At 49.1% G+C, this 11826-nt stretch overlaps 3 protein-coding genes across 3 annotated transcripts; 2 read left to right on the top strand and 1 right to left on the bottom strand.

The window, feature by feature from the left end:
* Positions 1 to 3653: 3653 nt before the first annotated feature.
* Positions 3654 to 4886, bottom strand: TGAM01_v205952 (N-acetylglucosaminyl-phosphatidylinositol de-N-acetylase; the record flags this gene model as incomplete). The annotated part of the gene is made up of 4 exons (XM_018802956.2): positions 3654 to 3993; positions 4082 to 4149; positions 4270 to 4460; positions 4577 to 4886. The coding sequence occupies 4 exons, from the start codon at positions 4884 to 4886 to the stop codon at positions 3654 to 3656; spliced, it is 909 nt and encodes a 302-aa protein (XP_018663722.2).
* Positions 4887 to 7193: 2307 nt separating this feature from the next.
* TGAM01_v205951 (hypothetical protein) lies at positions 7194 to 8213 on the top strand (the record flags this gene model as incomplete). Its single annotated transcript, XM_018802957.1, has 1 exon — positions 7194 to 8213. The coding sequence occupies one exon, from the start codon at positions 7194 to 7196 to the stop codon at positions 8211 to 8213; it is 1020 nt and encodes a 339-aa protein (XP_018663723.1).
* A 1555-nt stretch (positions 8214 to 9768) lies between these two features.
* Positions 9769 to 11272, top strand: TGAM01_v205950 (hypothetical protein; the record flags this gene model as incomplete). Its single annotated transcript, XM_018802958.1, has 4 exons — positions 9769 to 9964; positions 10071 to 10459; positions 10515 to 11020; positions 11077 to 11272. The coding sequence occupies 4 exons, from the start codon at positions 9769 to 9771 to the stop codon at positions 11270 to 11272; spliced, it is 1287 nt and encodes a 428-aa protein (XP_018663724.1).
* Positions 11273 to 11826: the final 554 nt, after the last annotated feature.

The following is an 11826-nucleotide window of genomic DNA, read 5'->3' as shown; positions in this document are numbered from 1 at the left end:
TATAAGTTCACTCTTCGACCACTTCTCAGGACTTAGAAAGACAAAAGATTCGGCAGATTGGTAAAGTAATTCTTGACTATCATCAAAGTTAATGCGAAGCCTCGGGCTGTACAACTATTGGTATCTCAGAAAAAACGCTAGCAAAGTAAGTCTTGCGTTAATCAGCTTCAAGGATACAGCCTTCACATAGCTGCGACCGCTCACTCAATCTTTACATCTCTATCTGTGAAGCCCAATTGGCCGAACGGTCTTTCATTTTTCCCCAATCGCTCCTTACCCACGCCCTATCTGGTAGCTATATTATCTTGGTAAATTCTCATGTACTACATGTTGCGTTGAATTTTTAGAACTCCAGAGGATATGGAAAATAATTGTACAAGAAATCACTAGGGAGAATCACTCGATGTGGCTGGCATCAGTGCTCCATAATTCCTGATACATCTGGCAATGTCTCCTTCTGCATACGAGCCTCAATAATCTCCGTTTTCGCGTGTAGGATGTTGATTTGATTTGTATGCCTTTGTTAGAGAGACCATTGTAGACTACTCCTCTTAGCAATTATCGCAGGGCTTGACTCATTCAACAGTCTACCCTCTGTCCATTAAAGGGGCTGCTCCGTCACGCGGTCCCTATGTTGACTAATTAACTAGATTAGGACACACGGAATTCATTCCGCGAAAAGTTCATGTATTAGGATGGATCTGAGATACGGGGCACCTGGGTCTGCATGCCTCTCCATGCCCAGTATTTTATAGAGTATCGATATTCTTGACTGATTTGTCCCCTAGTGGCAAAGAGCGATACAACCACTCCTATTCGATTTACTATTTTAGTTCTGTTTAAATCTTGGCAATCTTGGCATCTATCCTGCCTACTATCCACTTGACATGATGCCAAGTGAGACTTCAATCGTCTAGGAAAACTCGAGATTTCTACTAGTTCTAATATAACTAAAGACTAGTACGGCAGTACGACATAAAGTGCCCCTTTTTCAGCTCGAATCTGTTCAGGGACGCTATATCCTACTCTGAAGGGACTTGCAATGTCCCCTTTCTCCAGAAAAAAGAAAGAAAAAATGTCTTGCAATTACTGAGTGTCATCCCAACGTATGTGTAGACGGGTGCGAAAGTCTACCTGTGTCTCCGTATCGCCTATATTGACGATATTGTTTGAGTTCCATCATTGCCACTAGCCATTATATCTAATCATTACGCTCTAGAATACTGGCTCCATTAGCTCATATTTTTTTCGTGTAGGACTGCCTAAATATGTCGACCGAAATTACATGTGCTTGGCAGTATTGCTTCTTTTACTGGGCCCGTCGATGATTGGCAGAAACTACGATCATTCAAGCCATGATCACTCGCTCTAACAGTCAGCTTGTTTCGTGTGATTTTCATGTTGTACTCCTACCATGTTGCTGGGGGCGAGTCTATCATTCTTTTCCGGCCCCACCTGTCTTCTCCGGCCCCATTGATCGATCCTTCTACGGCTTCCTTAAAATTGTTTCGGCGACCATGATTGTCAGCACTCTCTGCTAGCTCCCACTTCGGAGCAACTTGAATGCCTTTGCTTTGCAGGGGCGTAAGATGCATCGAGGCAAGATCCTTGAGTGGCAGTATGGTCGAAATGAAGCCACTGTATTCAGGGTGCATCCCCACACTACTACTACTTTATCTTTTCCCCTTACAGGATCTAGACATGATACGCGTAGTTATGATACGCGTAACTATCATGAACAAGGTATTAGTGCATGATAACGTGAGAGTGATTACTACTCCCGTCTTACATAGGGGGTGGGTTACACGGCATACCATTGAACCGTGTTGCCCACAATTACCAAAATCGAGAACGACAAGCATGCTGCATATGGAGGATACGTCTACGAGCTGGTTGTCAACTCAGCTAGTCTATACATCAAGCTCAGCCAGATCCTTAACTAGCTAGTGCCCTATCCCTGCGGCCAGAGCGATTGATGACATCGATCATTCATTGATAGAGAGTCAGAAGCTTCTTGACCCGCACTCCGTTGAACGCTACACGCGTATTGTTTAGGCGTAGTTCTTTGACAAAAATTCTTTTGCAGAAGTACATATACCCTAATAAACCTGTGATAATGAGAAAGTGGCTGCTATTGAAGATCATATCTATACTCTACTGGATTCAGTTGTTTCTCTGAACTTGATAACTGGACACCCTACCCAGGTCGTGAGCACTAAGACGAGGGATTCCGCTTCTTCGAACCACTTGAACAACGAACGAACAGAGTCTTGCAGGAGTCCACTCTCACCGAGTCTTCTCATGGTACTTTTCTTTTTGGAATTAGTTGAGTACTAGCTGCGACAATCATAAGTAAAGGGGGCTTACCAGTAACTCAACTCTTGCCAAATAGAGCTTGAGGATTTTGAGATACAAGTTTCGAGGCTAAACATCTCGATAAGGCTGTGGAGAGCAAAGCTGTCGCTTATTGGGCACCTCGAAAACCTTACCCCATATAGAATGAAACTCTTACCGCTTCTGTCACAGATTGCTTCCCGTGAAAAGCTCCCAAAAACAACACTCCATACGTAGGGCTGCAGTAAGGGGCCTGATTGCGGACAAAGGCGGTAAAAGAGGTGATCCACTGGATTGGGGCTCTAGATGTGACACGAGGTAAAATGGAGCAATAGTCTTATGATCGCCGAATGATCGTGATGCTCATGACTGACGTCGAACACCCTCGCCTGTTGGGCTCAACTCGATCTATTGCTGTTGCTACTGTATTTAATTATAGAAAGTGTCGTCGTGTTGCGTTAGCTCGAATCCTGACCCTTGTTCCCTGTAGCAAACGGCTGTCAGCCCTTCTTTCAGCTTCAGCATTTTCTCTTCGTCCAAGTGGGACTAGCCCCTGTGACTAATGCATGGCCAAGGGTGTCACTGGGCTTCCATTTCATCTTGGTATTCAGCTTGAAGACCGGCGTGGTGTGTGAATCCTGGAGCCCGGCAAGCAAATTAATCTTAGAATTAAGGATGTTTGCGATGTATCAGTACCAAGCTTCAATAGCGTGGTTCGCTAAGATGGAGTGGACTCTTGTAAAAACTACGGCCAGGCTGCTGGTAGCTCTGCCTTGCCGCCGTAAGGACCAGGGAATACACGTATGTTGACAAACTAGTAGCTTGCTGCATAGTGTTAAGCGAGTCCTTTCGTCAACTAACCAGGTATTGTCGTGCTAGCTGGTGGTAAACACCATGCGTCTCGGTAACTAAATAACTCAAAACCAGTATTGGTTTCTACGTATTGAAGATTCAGCTCAACGTTTACATGAGCAAAAAGGAAATACTATTGGTTTTAGCACTCAAAAAGAAATCTCAGCTTTGTGTCTCCTCCGGGAAGGCTCGAACTTCCAACCTCCTGATTAACAGTCAGACGCGCTAGCCAATTGCGCCACAGAGGATACGCTGCGATGTTTGCCGAGGAGAAGAGGATGCAACTATGAAGCTGTAGACTCAATGAAGGAAATTTTCATGGCTTGTAATTCGATCTCGAAATCTCTTAGCTTGCCGTAGCCATAAAGTTAGATGCAGCTGGTCGAATGTCACATATACTCACTCCTACCTTGCGTTCACAGTTAGATCAGCAAATCAATTTGAGCCTCGCTATAGTAGAATACAGTTTAAGAAGCCATTCCCTTGGCTTGTATCCTTTTGAGATCGTTGAACCACACATATCGACTGAGAATCATGTACAAGTGGCGGTCCCACGAATACTGGCTGTCATGGCTTGCAAAGGCATTACGCGTCCTCTGATACCGGTGCCAGGGGTTGGCTATTAGTGCCTCGGAGCTAAGCTCGGAGCTCGCTTTCTCAGACGGATAGAAGGTGGCTGCCACGATTCTCCACGAGAAAGACAGTGCCGTCAACGGCAAGTCAAACAAGAAAGTGTATTTCCTGAGAACTGCCGTCGTGACAAGCTTGTATGCCGGCGGGGCCTTTTCATCACCCGCTACGTACTCACTAGAAAGACGAGTCAGTTGGCGGAACTATCAGTAGCGTGCGTATTACATCGCTTCAAGCGAATATGCACGGATTGAAGGTGGCATACCTCACGGCTGCGCTCACAGCGCGATGGTTGATGTGTCCAGACACACCGCCCTCGTCAAAGGTGATGATCTATACAGTGATGTACGTCAGCCTCATTCACAGGAGATGCAAGGACCAGACTGATGCAAAGCAAACAAGAAAGAAAAAAGAGGGGCAGAAGCAAGAAGCAGAGTACTAGTGTGTACTTACGGCGTCAACCTCCCACTTCTTGACATATTCCTTTACCTTGGATTTGATGAGATCCGTATCCCACCACACCTTGGGGTTGTCCTGAAGGCTTGGATGGTCCAATGCCTCGCATCTCGATGGATTGATGCGTAAAGCACTGCACGAGCCTTTTAGCTCTTGCTTGCGCGTCTCGCCCAGGCCATAATTGTTTCCTAATGTGAATACGTCAAGGGTGACGAATTGTAAGCCTCGGCGGATGCGGGGAAAATGGAGCCAAGAGAAAGACAAGATTTTAAGGGAATAAAAAATAAAACAAAAATAAACTAACCAGTTGACATAACTAGCAAGCCGCCATTGATGGCCCGGTTCCTGTCAAGGACGCCCAGGATGGTAGGCGAGAAGAATAGGCACTCGTCATCAGGATGGGCCGTGACAATCAAGACGTTCTTGGCCTGCAGCAGCTCCGGCGGCAGCAGCCGCGCATCCCTACCAACGACGTAGGCGAGCAGCCACTGTAAGAAGAGAGGGATGACGAGGATAGCAATAGCGAGCCGAAGCAAGGTGCGACGCCGGCTGCGTGTCCCGACAAACCAATGGCACGTCTTGAAGATGGTCGAATCGCGGATTTTGCGAGCCATGGTAAGAACCAGCTAGGCCCACGTGAGATAAAAATAAACCTCAAGTCAATAAGGCAAGGGAGGGAAAAGAGATACAAGAAAGAAGGGATTAAAGAGTGACCCTTGAGTTAGGAAATCGAAGGCGAGAGCCCCGAATATTTCAGCCCCGTGCTTGCTTGGGGCGTCCCAGGAAATCGAATAAGCTTGATGAGTAAACTGTGCCCAACTAGGTAGCAACGTAGCGAAACGACGTGGCACACGCACTACCGGCCAGTATCCGTTCTGGAACCAGATGGCTCGATGTCTCAAAAAGCTTGACTGGCGCTTTGACCAGAGCAGAGCCCGCGGACTGCGAGGCACAGAACCACGAGCAAGTAGTACTTGTAGGAAGGACAAGAAATGGTTTAGGGGGGGTGTGCCACGCCACCGGTCTTGTACCGAAGAGCACGAGGGTGGTGCGAGGTACGAGCAACTGACAGACGCCAATGGCAGACGCCCTCTGGAGAGCTGCGTGCGAACCCCGTGGTTAAGGCAAGATTAACACGACGGAACCAGCTGCGGCGGATCCCTGTCCATGAGAGGTGGAAACATGTGATGTGATGTACGAGTACCGGGTACTTTTTCCCCGGCGGGCTCTGAAATTGGACCTGCGACGCGGCGATGTTATGCCATGGCCCTGCTGAGGCTGTACAGATGGACTCATTCGGTGTAATGTATACAATTACCTGCCCAGGCACTTTACGCATCATACCGCCTTGGTATCTCTCCTAGCTGCAATTGCTTTTCTCCGGCAGCTCTTCTAACGCCGAAAAGATGGTGTCCTGTGCCAAGGATGGCAACGACACTACTAGTAGCACTAATGTACCGATTACATGAGTTCAGCCGACAGCCGCATTGTGTGAATCTGCCGTGGCCCATTCCAAGCCCAGGCCAAGCCAGCGTTCCGACCAAAGAAGCCACAAACCTTGCCGACTTCCCGGTGTAGAGCAGCTCAATTAGGCAATGCAATGCTTGGCGTGGGACAAGAGAGCAACAGGTTACGGGGCAAGGGCCAGGACCCCTTCTAAGCGCAACGCTGGGTCTGGGTCAGCTCGCCGAGTCGGTACGTGTAATGTTGCCGCACGCTCTATGCTTTGCCTTGGCTGAGATGAGTGCGGGATGGCCGTTGACTAACATGCTTTTGCTTGGTTACTTTGGGGCATGGCCGAGCCGCTCTAGGGCTTATTTAGCCAGCCCTATCATGGCGAACCAGTTGCCATTCAATGCCATCTGGGCTTTAGAAGCAAATTAAGCTGCTGAGGCGGAATACTAAGCGACGGGGGTTAGCGTGGCCTAGATCATGTCACTCTGACGAGCCAATGCTAGGAGTGAGACGTGCAGGGCTATTTAAAAAGATACATGGTGCAGATACATATGTCTGTACTCCGTAGCACTCGTGGTTGATTAGCGGCTCCTCTCTCTCCCCCGTCTCTCAGTTCTCTTTCTCGCATACAGGGTTCCTTTCAAGTGGAATTTGCCCGCAGGTCCATGCCTCTTTCGAGGGCAGCATGTTGATTAGTATAGAGACTCTGGAGTATAGATGTTGAAAATAGTAAAAACTAGATTGGGTCGTAAGCACTGTTGAAGCAGCCAGTGCTTGAACCGGTATGATGTTTCAAAAGTATTCTATTTCTAGCCTTCATCCTGCATCGACCATCACTGTAACAGACAAAACGCCCCCCCTCCAAGTGTCCGTAGACAAGACGAAGGAAGGGCAGGGGGGTGGCTTTGTGTCGCTAGCCAAGGCAGGCCGGGTACGGTTAGCGATCCACGCCAGCTCTGTCGTAAGGATGGCTGCAGTGGTGGAGGCTCCTCCTTTTCGCCAGGTGCGCATTGGCATAGTCCGCCTACGCGCTACTATCCAAACGTATTTTTGACTGGGGGGAGGCTATGCTGTCAAGAGTAGTAGTCGTAAGAAGAAAGCGGAATTACGAGACACCCTGAGGCTCTTGAGAATAAAAATCTAGTCGGGATACCGCACCTCAATCTCCAACTTTGAAACACACAGCCTCTCTCTCTTGACCACTCTCTTTACACACCCACAAACCTATTTTATCTCGCCGCAAGCCATGTTCAACTAAACTTTAATACTCGAATAATAACTCTCTTATTCTTATTCTTCCGTTTTGCCATTGTGGTTGAAAATCGAACAGAGTGTCACCGTCGTTGGTACCAAGATCCCGAGGGAGAAAAAAAAACGCTACTATACCTCTCCACACCCGTTTATCTAGTCTTCTCACTGCCCTTTCTTCTTCTCCTCTTCAGTGCTAGCCAGCTAGCATCAACATCATGATTAAAGAACGCGCCTCAACGGTTTTTGGCGACAGTGTCGAAAAAAGAGCCCGGACTTTCTTCTGGTTAACGGTCGTGAGCTTCGCGTCGGCCGTCTTTCTCTTCCGCCATCTTCTCTACACATCATGGACGCTGGCCGCCCTTCCTGCCTACTGGCCCATCCATCGCGACTCATTCATCCTCTCACAAGAAAGAGATAACTTCGACGTCACATTCTCCAACTACAGCATAAACCAAGTCTCAGCCGCCCCCTACGAAGATGTCGTGCCCCCCATCCTACATCACATCGCCCTCGGCAAACACAGCACGAACTGGAGGACAGAGTGGAAGGAGACGGTCCAGAGCTGCGTCGACATGCACCCAGGCTGGGAGGCAAACATTTGGACTGATGACAAGGCCTCCAAGTTTGTCGAGGAAAAGTTCCCCGACCTCAAGGAGATGTGGGACAGCTACACCTACCCCGTCGAGCGAATTGACGCTCTGCGCTACATGCTTCTGTATGAATACGGCGGCGTTGTCCTCGACATGGACCTCAAGTGCACACGCGCTCTGGGTCCTCTGCGACGATTCGACTTTGTGGCTCCCGAAGCTCATCCCGTCGGCTTCTCTGTCGGCTTCATGATGTCCAGCAGACGAAACCAATTCATCGGCGACGTCGTCAAGAACCTCGCCACCTACAACAAGCACTGGCTGGGCCTTCCTTACGCTACTGTCATGTTCAGCACGGGCTGCCACTATGCCTCGGTGATACACGCCTTTGAGTCGGATCGCAGCGACCTGAAGATCCTCCCTGGACCGTTGCACAGCCTCAATGGGCGTGTTACAACGCCCATCTTTGAGCACCTCGGCAGCTCATCATGGCATTCCTACGATGCCCGCTTTATTACATCGCTGGGCCGACGGCTGCACCAAATCGTCTTCTTCTGCGTCGGCGTCGTGCTGGCTCTCTTTGTGCGGAGACGAATGATGCTGCGGAGAGTATGGTGGAACTTCAAGGGCGATCGCTCATCTGTATAAATACTCTCTCGTCATTTTTTTCTTATGTATAACAACAACTAAACAGGAGCAAAACAGCGCACAAACTCAAAGCGAGGATCATGTAGGGCCTGTAAGAGAATAGGCCTCTCGCAATTTCTCATTCACTTTTTTTTGTACAAATTCTTCTAATGCCTTTTGAAATAATACCCGTTAATAGAGCCTTGAATTTATTTTTCTCTTCATCTGTATTTTACTAAACGCCATGTGTCTCGTCTCGGCTGATCGGCATGAAATGATTCAGATTGCTTACTCGTATTGACAGCTGATTGAGGGGGAGAGTTATTAAACGGAATCTCCATCCATCTATGAGGCGTGAAAATACGGGCAGCAGGAAGGGAAAACGGCCACCGGCGCACTTTTCGTACCCGGTACAACGAGGGTACTCCAGCCGCAGCAGTCATGGCTAAGCTTTTGGATCTACAGTGCCAAGCTTTTTCGAATCTGGAGCTAGCCGTGGCCAAGTCACGGCCAAGTCGAGGCTCTGCTGCACCACGCCATGAAGGTACCTGTGCCTAGTCGCGGGCTGGAGCTGGCCTTTGCTGGGCTAGCGAACAGGGACCAAGTCTCTAGTCGCTGTTCCGCTACCCGGTCGGTACTAGGCGACGGTAGGCCTGCAAATTGTACCAACCAGAGTGGCAGGAGCTCTTACACCCTCCTTCCCGCCGCACTCGAGACCCGGCCCCACACGAGGCACGCCTGAGGAATGTGGGAAGGGGCAGAGCAGCAGCACTTGCCTGGCAGAAGCTGCGTTGAAACAGGGAAGGAAGAAGGCAGAATACCTGCCTGCCATGGTGCATGTACCTGGGTAGGTACTAGTATCATCTTATCATTGACTGCTTATCTCAGGAGTTGATTCTATTTTTTCTTCTACCTTTCCTTTTTCTCCGCGTGTCTCCACGCACATCGTCATCGTCTGTATGGCCTTTTTTACCTCATGCAGAAGCCCACCCCGGCTTCCATGTCTTGGCTGCGCCACGGTTGGCGCCCAACTATTGCCGCAAACAATGAATCTGACTGGACCATGTTGCTCGCCTACGGATCAATGGTCGCAGGGGCTTAGCGAATTAAGAGTAGAAGAATAAAAAGAACCCCAGCTCGGAGAACGGCCGAGAACGCCGAGCTACCGCCCCCTGAGGATTTTGGCGTGCGAATTCTGCAACGTGTTGGATTTTGGCGTGTTTGGTTAATGGCCTGTGCTGCGCTGCGCCGTGCTGCGGTGGCCTTTCCATGCTCTTGAAGAAAATATCAGGCATGGAGGCTCCATCTGGACAAAGGAAACCGGTACAAACTCCCATTGTACATGACCAAAAGAGCTAACCGTCAATTGTCCCGTAATTCGTGCTGTCAAGCAATCGGGAATCCCCCGAGAGAGGCGGCTAGACTTGATTGAGAGAGCCGCTGCAGGACGCGGCCAGAGTACAGTAGCATCGCCAGTTGCTCGGTGCGCGAGTCTCTTGATGCTCCATTGCGTGCGTGCGTGACTGCGTCTTTTACGAAAGGGCGCCCGCGGTCCCCGTCAAAAATCACATAAGCCATGCTACTCCCGCATGGTCTAATCCGCCGCCGGCTGCGGTTCCTCCTGTTATCTGCCCTGGCCGGCGTGATAACGGTTTGGGTGCTCACGGATGGCCAGCAGCAGGAGCAAAGCCCGCCGTTTGATGCCGAGCTGGTACAACTCAACTACCCTCTGGTATGGAATCACATCCAGTCGTTCGACGGCTTCGGAGGAGGTAAGCAGCTTTGGCTTTGTGGCGTTCGGCTCTGGCAGCATTACATAACCCGAATAGAATTCAAAGCCCTTTTGATGAGAGTTTGATGCTGACATCAACGCCGCAGCGTGGTTCATTCCTCCGAGCTGGGTCGCAGACGACCAGCCGCGAGACATTGTCGAAGCTGCTGAGCTTGCTTCCAAGGCAGCCCTTTCCGTGCGCGAGCGGCAGCTCTCCTTTTCCAACATTCCTCTGCTGATGCATCAGACCGGAGCCTCGTCCAAGGTCGACACATGGAAGCCCGAAATCATTCCGTGGGTCCAGCAATGGCTCGGATATGCTGTGGCTCCAAACAATACCGCTCCCATGGCCTATTTCTTCTGGGATGATGAAGGCATCGACTTGTTCATGGAGAGATATGAAAAGGATTTCATCAATGACTTTTACAACATCTTCACTCCCGTCGAAAGAGCAGACATCTTTCGTGTCCTAGTGTGTCAACACTTTGGTGGCGTTGTATGTCTTCTCATCATTCTCCCCCTTACCTCTCTGCGTTGTCTAACCCTAGTAGTATGCCGATATCGATACAGAGCCCTTACGACACCCTGCCAATTGGCTCGGCCCGTCAGATCTCTCGAGATGGACCGATGATATCACTGGCAAGAGCTACGGCCTCAAGAACCCGGAGGCGGAGGCAGATGGCACGCGGCCAGTTAACCTTATCTGGGGGCTTGAGGCTGACACAGATCCAAATTCAAATGCGTATTGGCGAATGGGATACACTTATCCCATCCAGCTTACCCAGTGGGCGCTGGCATCTGCCCCTGACCACCCGGCTCTGAAGCTATTCATGGAGAATCTTCGCAACGAAGTACGCCTGGAAAAGGAAGCAACCACGTATGATTCCAATAGAGTTGACCCCCTGACCCGAACGGGACCTGCTGCCGTCACACTTGCCACGCTAATGTGGCTGGAAAACACGATTGGCTTCAGATGGAGCGCCCTGACGGGTCTGAAAGACGGAGGGAAATCAAAGTTGGTGGAAGATGCTTTAATCCTGCCCATAACAGGCTTCAGGTATGTCATGTGCCTTGTATCTTCCACATGGAGCAATGACTAATAATTCTTTACAGCCCAGGTCGCGGGAAGTATGGAAACATGGGATCCAAACCTATTACGCACCCTGATGCTCGACTTGTCCACCATGCCTTGGGCTCATGGAGAAAGTTCGATTTGATAGTCGAATATGGCAAGTTTTGCCGGACGGCATTTGGCTTCTGCAAAGACTGGTCGAAAGTCCCGACAACGCATTCTCGAATTACTTTGTGATTTCTTTTCAGCGACATATTGATCATTTACATGCTTTTAATATATTTTGATTTAACTACGAATTTTGGTTCTTTATCTTATAGATGAATTGGGTATGGAAACAACTTTTGAAACGCGGGCTTTAGCACATAATTAATGGGTCATATAATGACAGTATATATTGGAGCCTCAATAGAACGATCATATTGATGGATAGTTTTTATATGTTTCGAAACATATGCTCTTTATACCGTTTATAAATTGTTGATACTAAAGAAGCACAGATGCTAGAAATGTTATGGCTTTGGCATATATTACAAGCGTCTAGCGTGGCAAGGCCTGTACTTCAAAACTCCCAGGTTAGTTATCATACTCTGATTTTTCTAGTTTCAGCAAAGTTGTTTCGTTCTTTTTTCTACAAATAAACCTTGTATGTACTTGTATTCTTCACGCCCAGTAAAGCTAGTTTTGTACTTTTACTGGATGACCATTCGATAACAAAAGTCCCCGGTTGGTCACTGCACCAGGGATCCGGGGGTAGAGTTCTTCTTCACTAGCACGTAGGCAAGTAAACA

The sequence above is a fragment of the Trichoderma gamsii genome (assembly GCF_001481775.2).
Source record: "Trichoderma gamsii strain T6085 chromosome Unknown Scaffold_19.2, whole genome shotgun sequence".
NCBI lineage: Eukaryota > Fungi > Ascomycota > Sordariomycetes > Hypocreales > Hypocreaceae > Trichoderma > Trichoderma gamsii.
The sequence above is the reverse complement of the archived record's forward strand: the minus strand, read 5'-3'. Positions and strand labels throughout refer to the sequence as shown.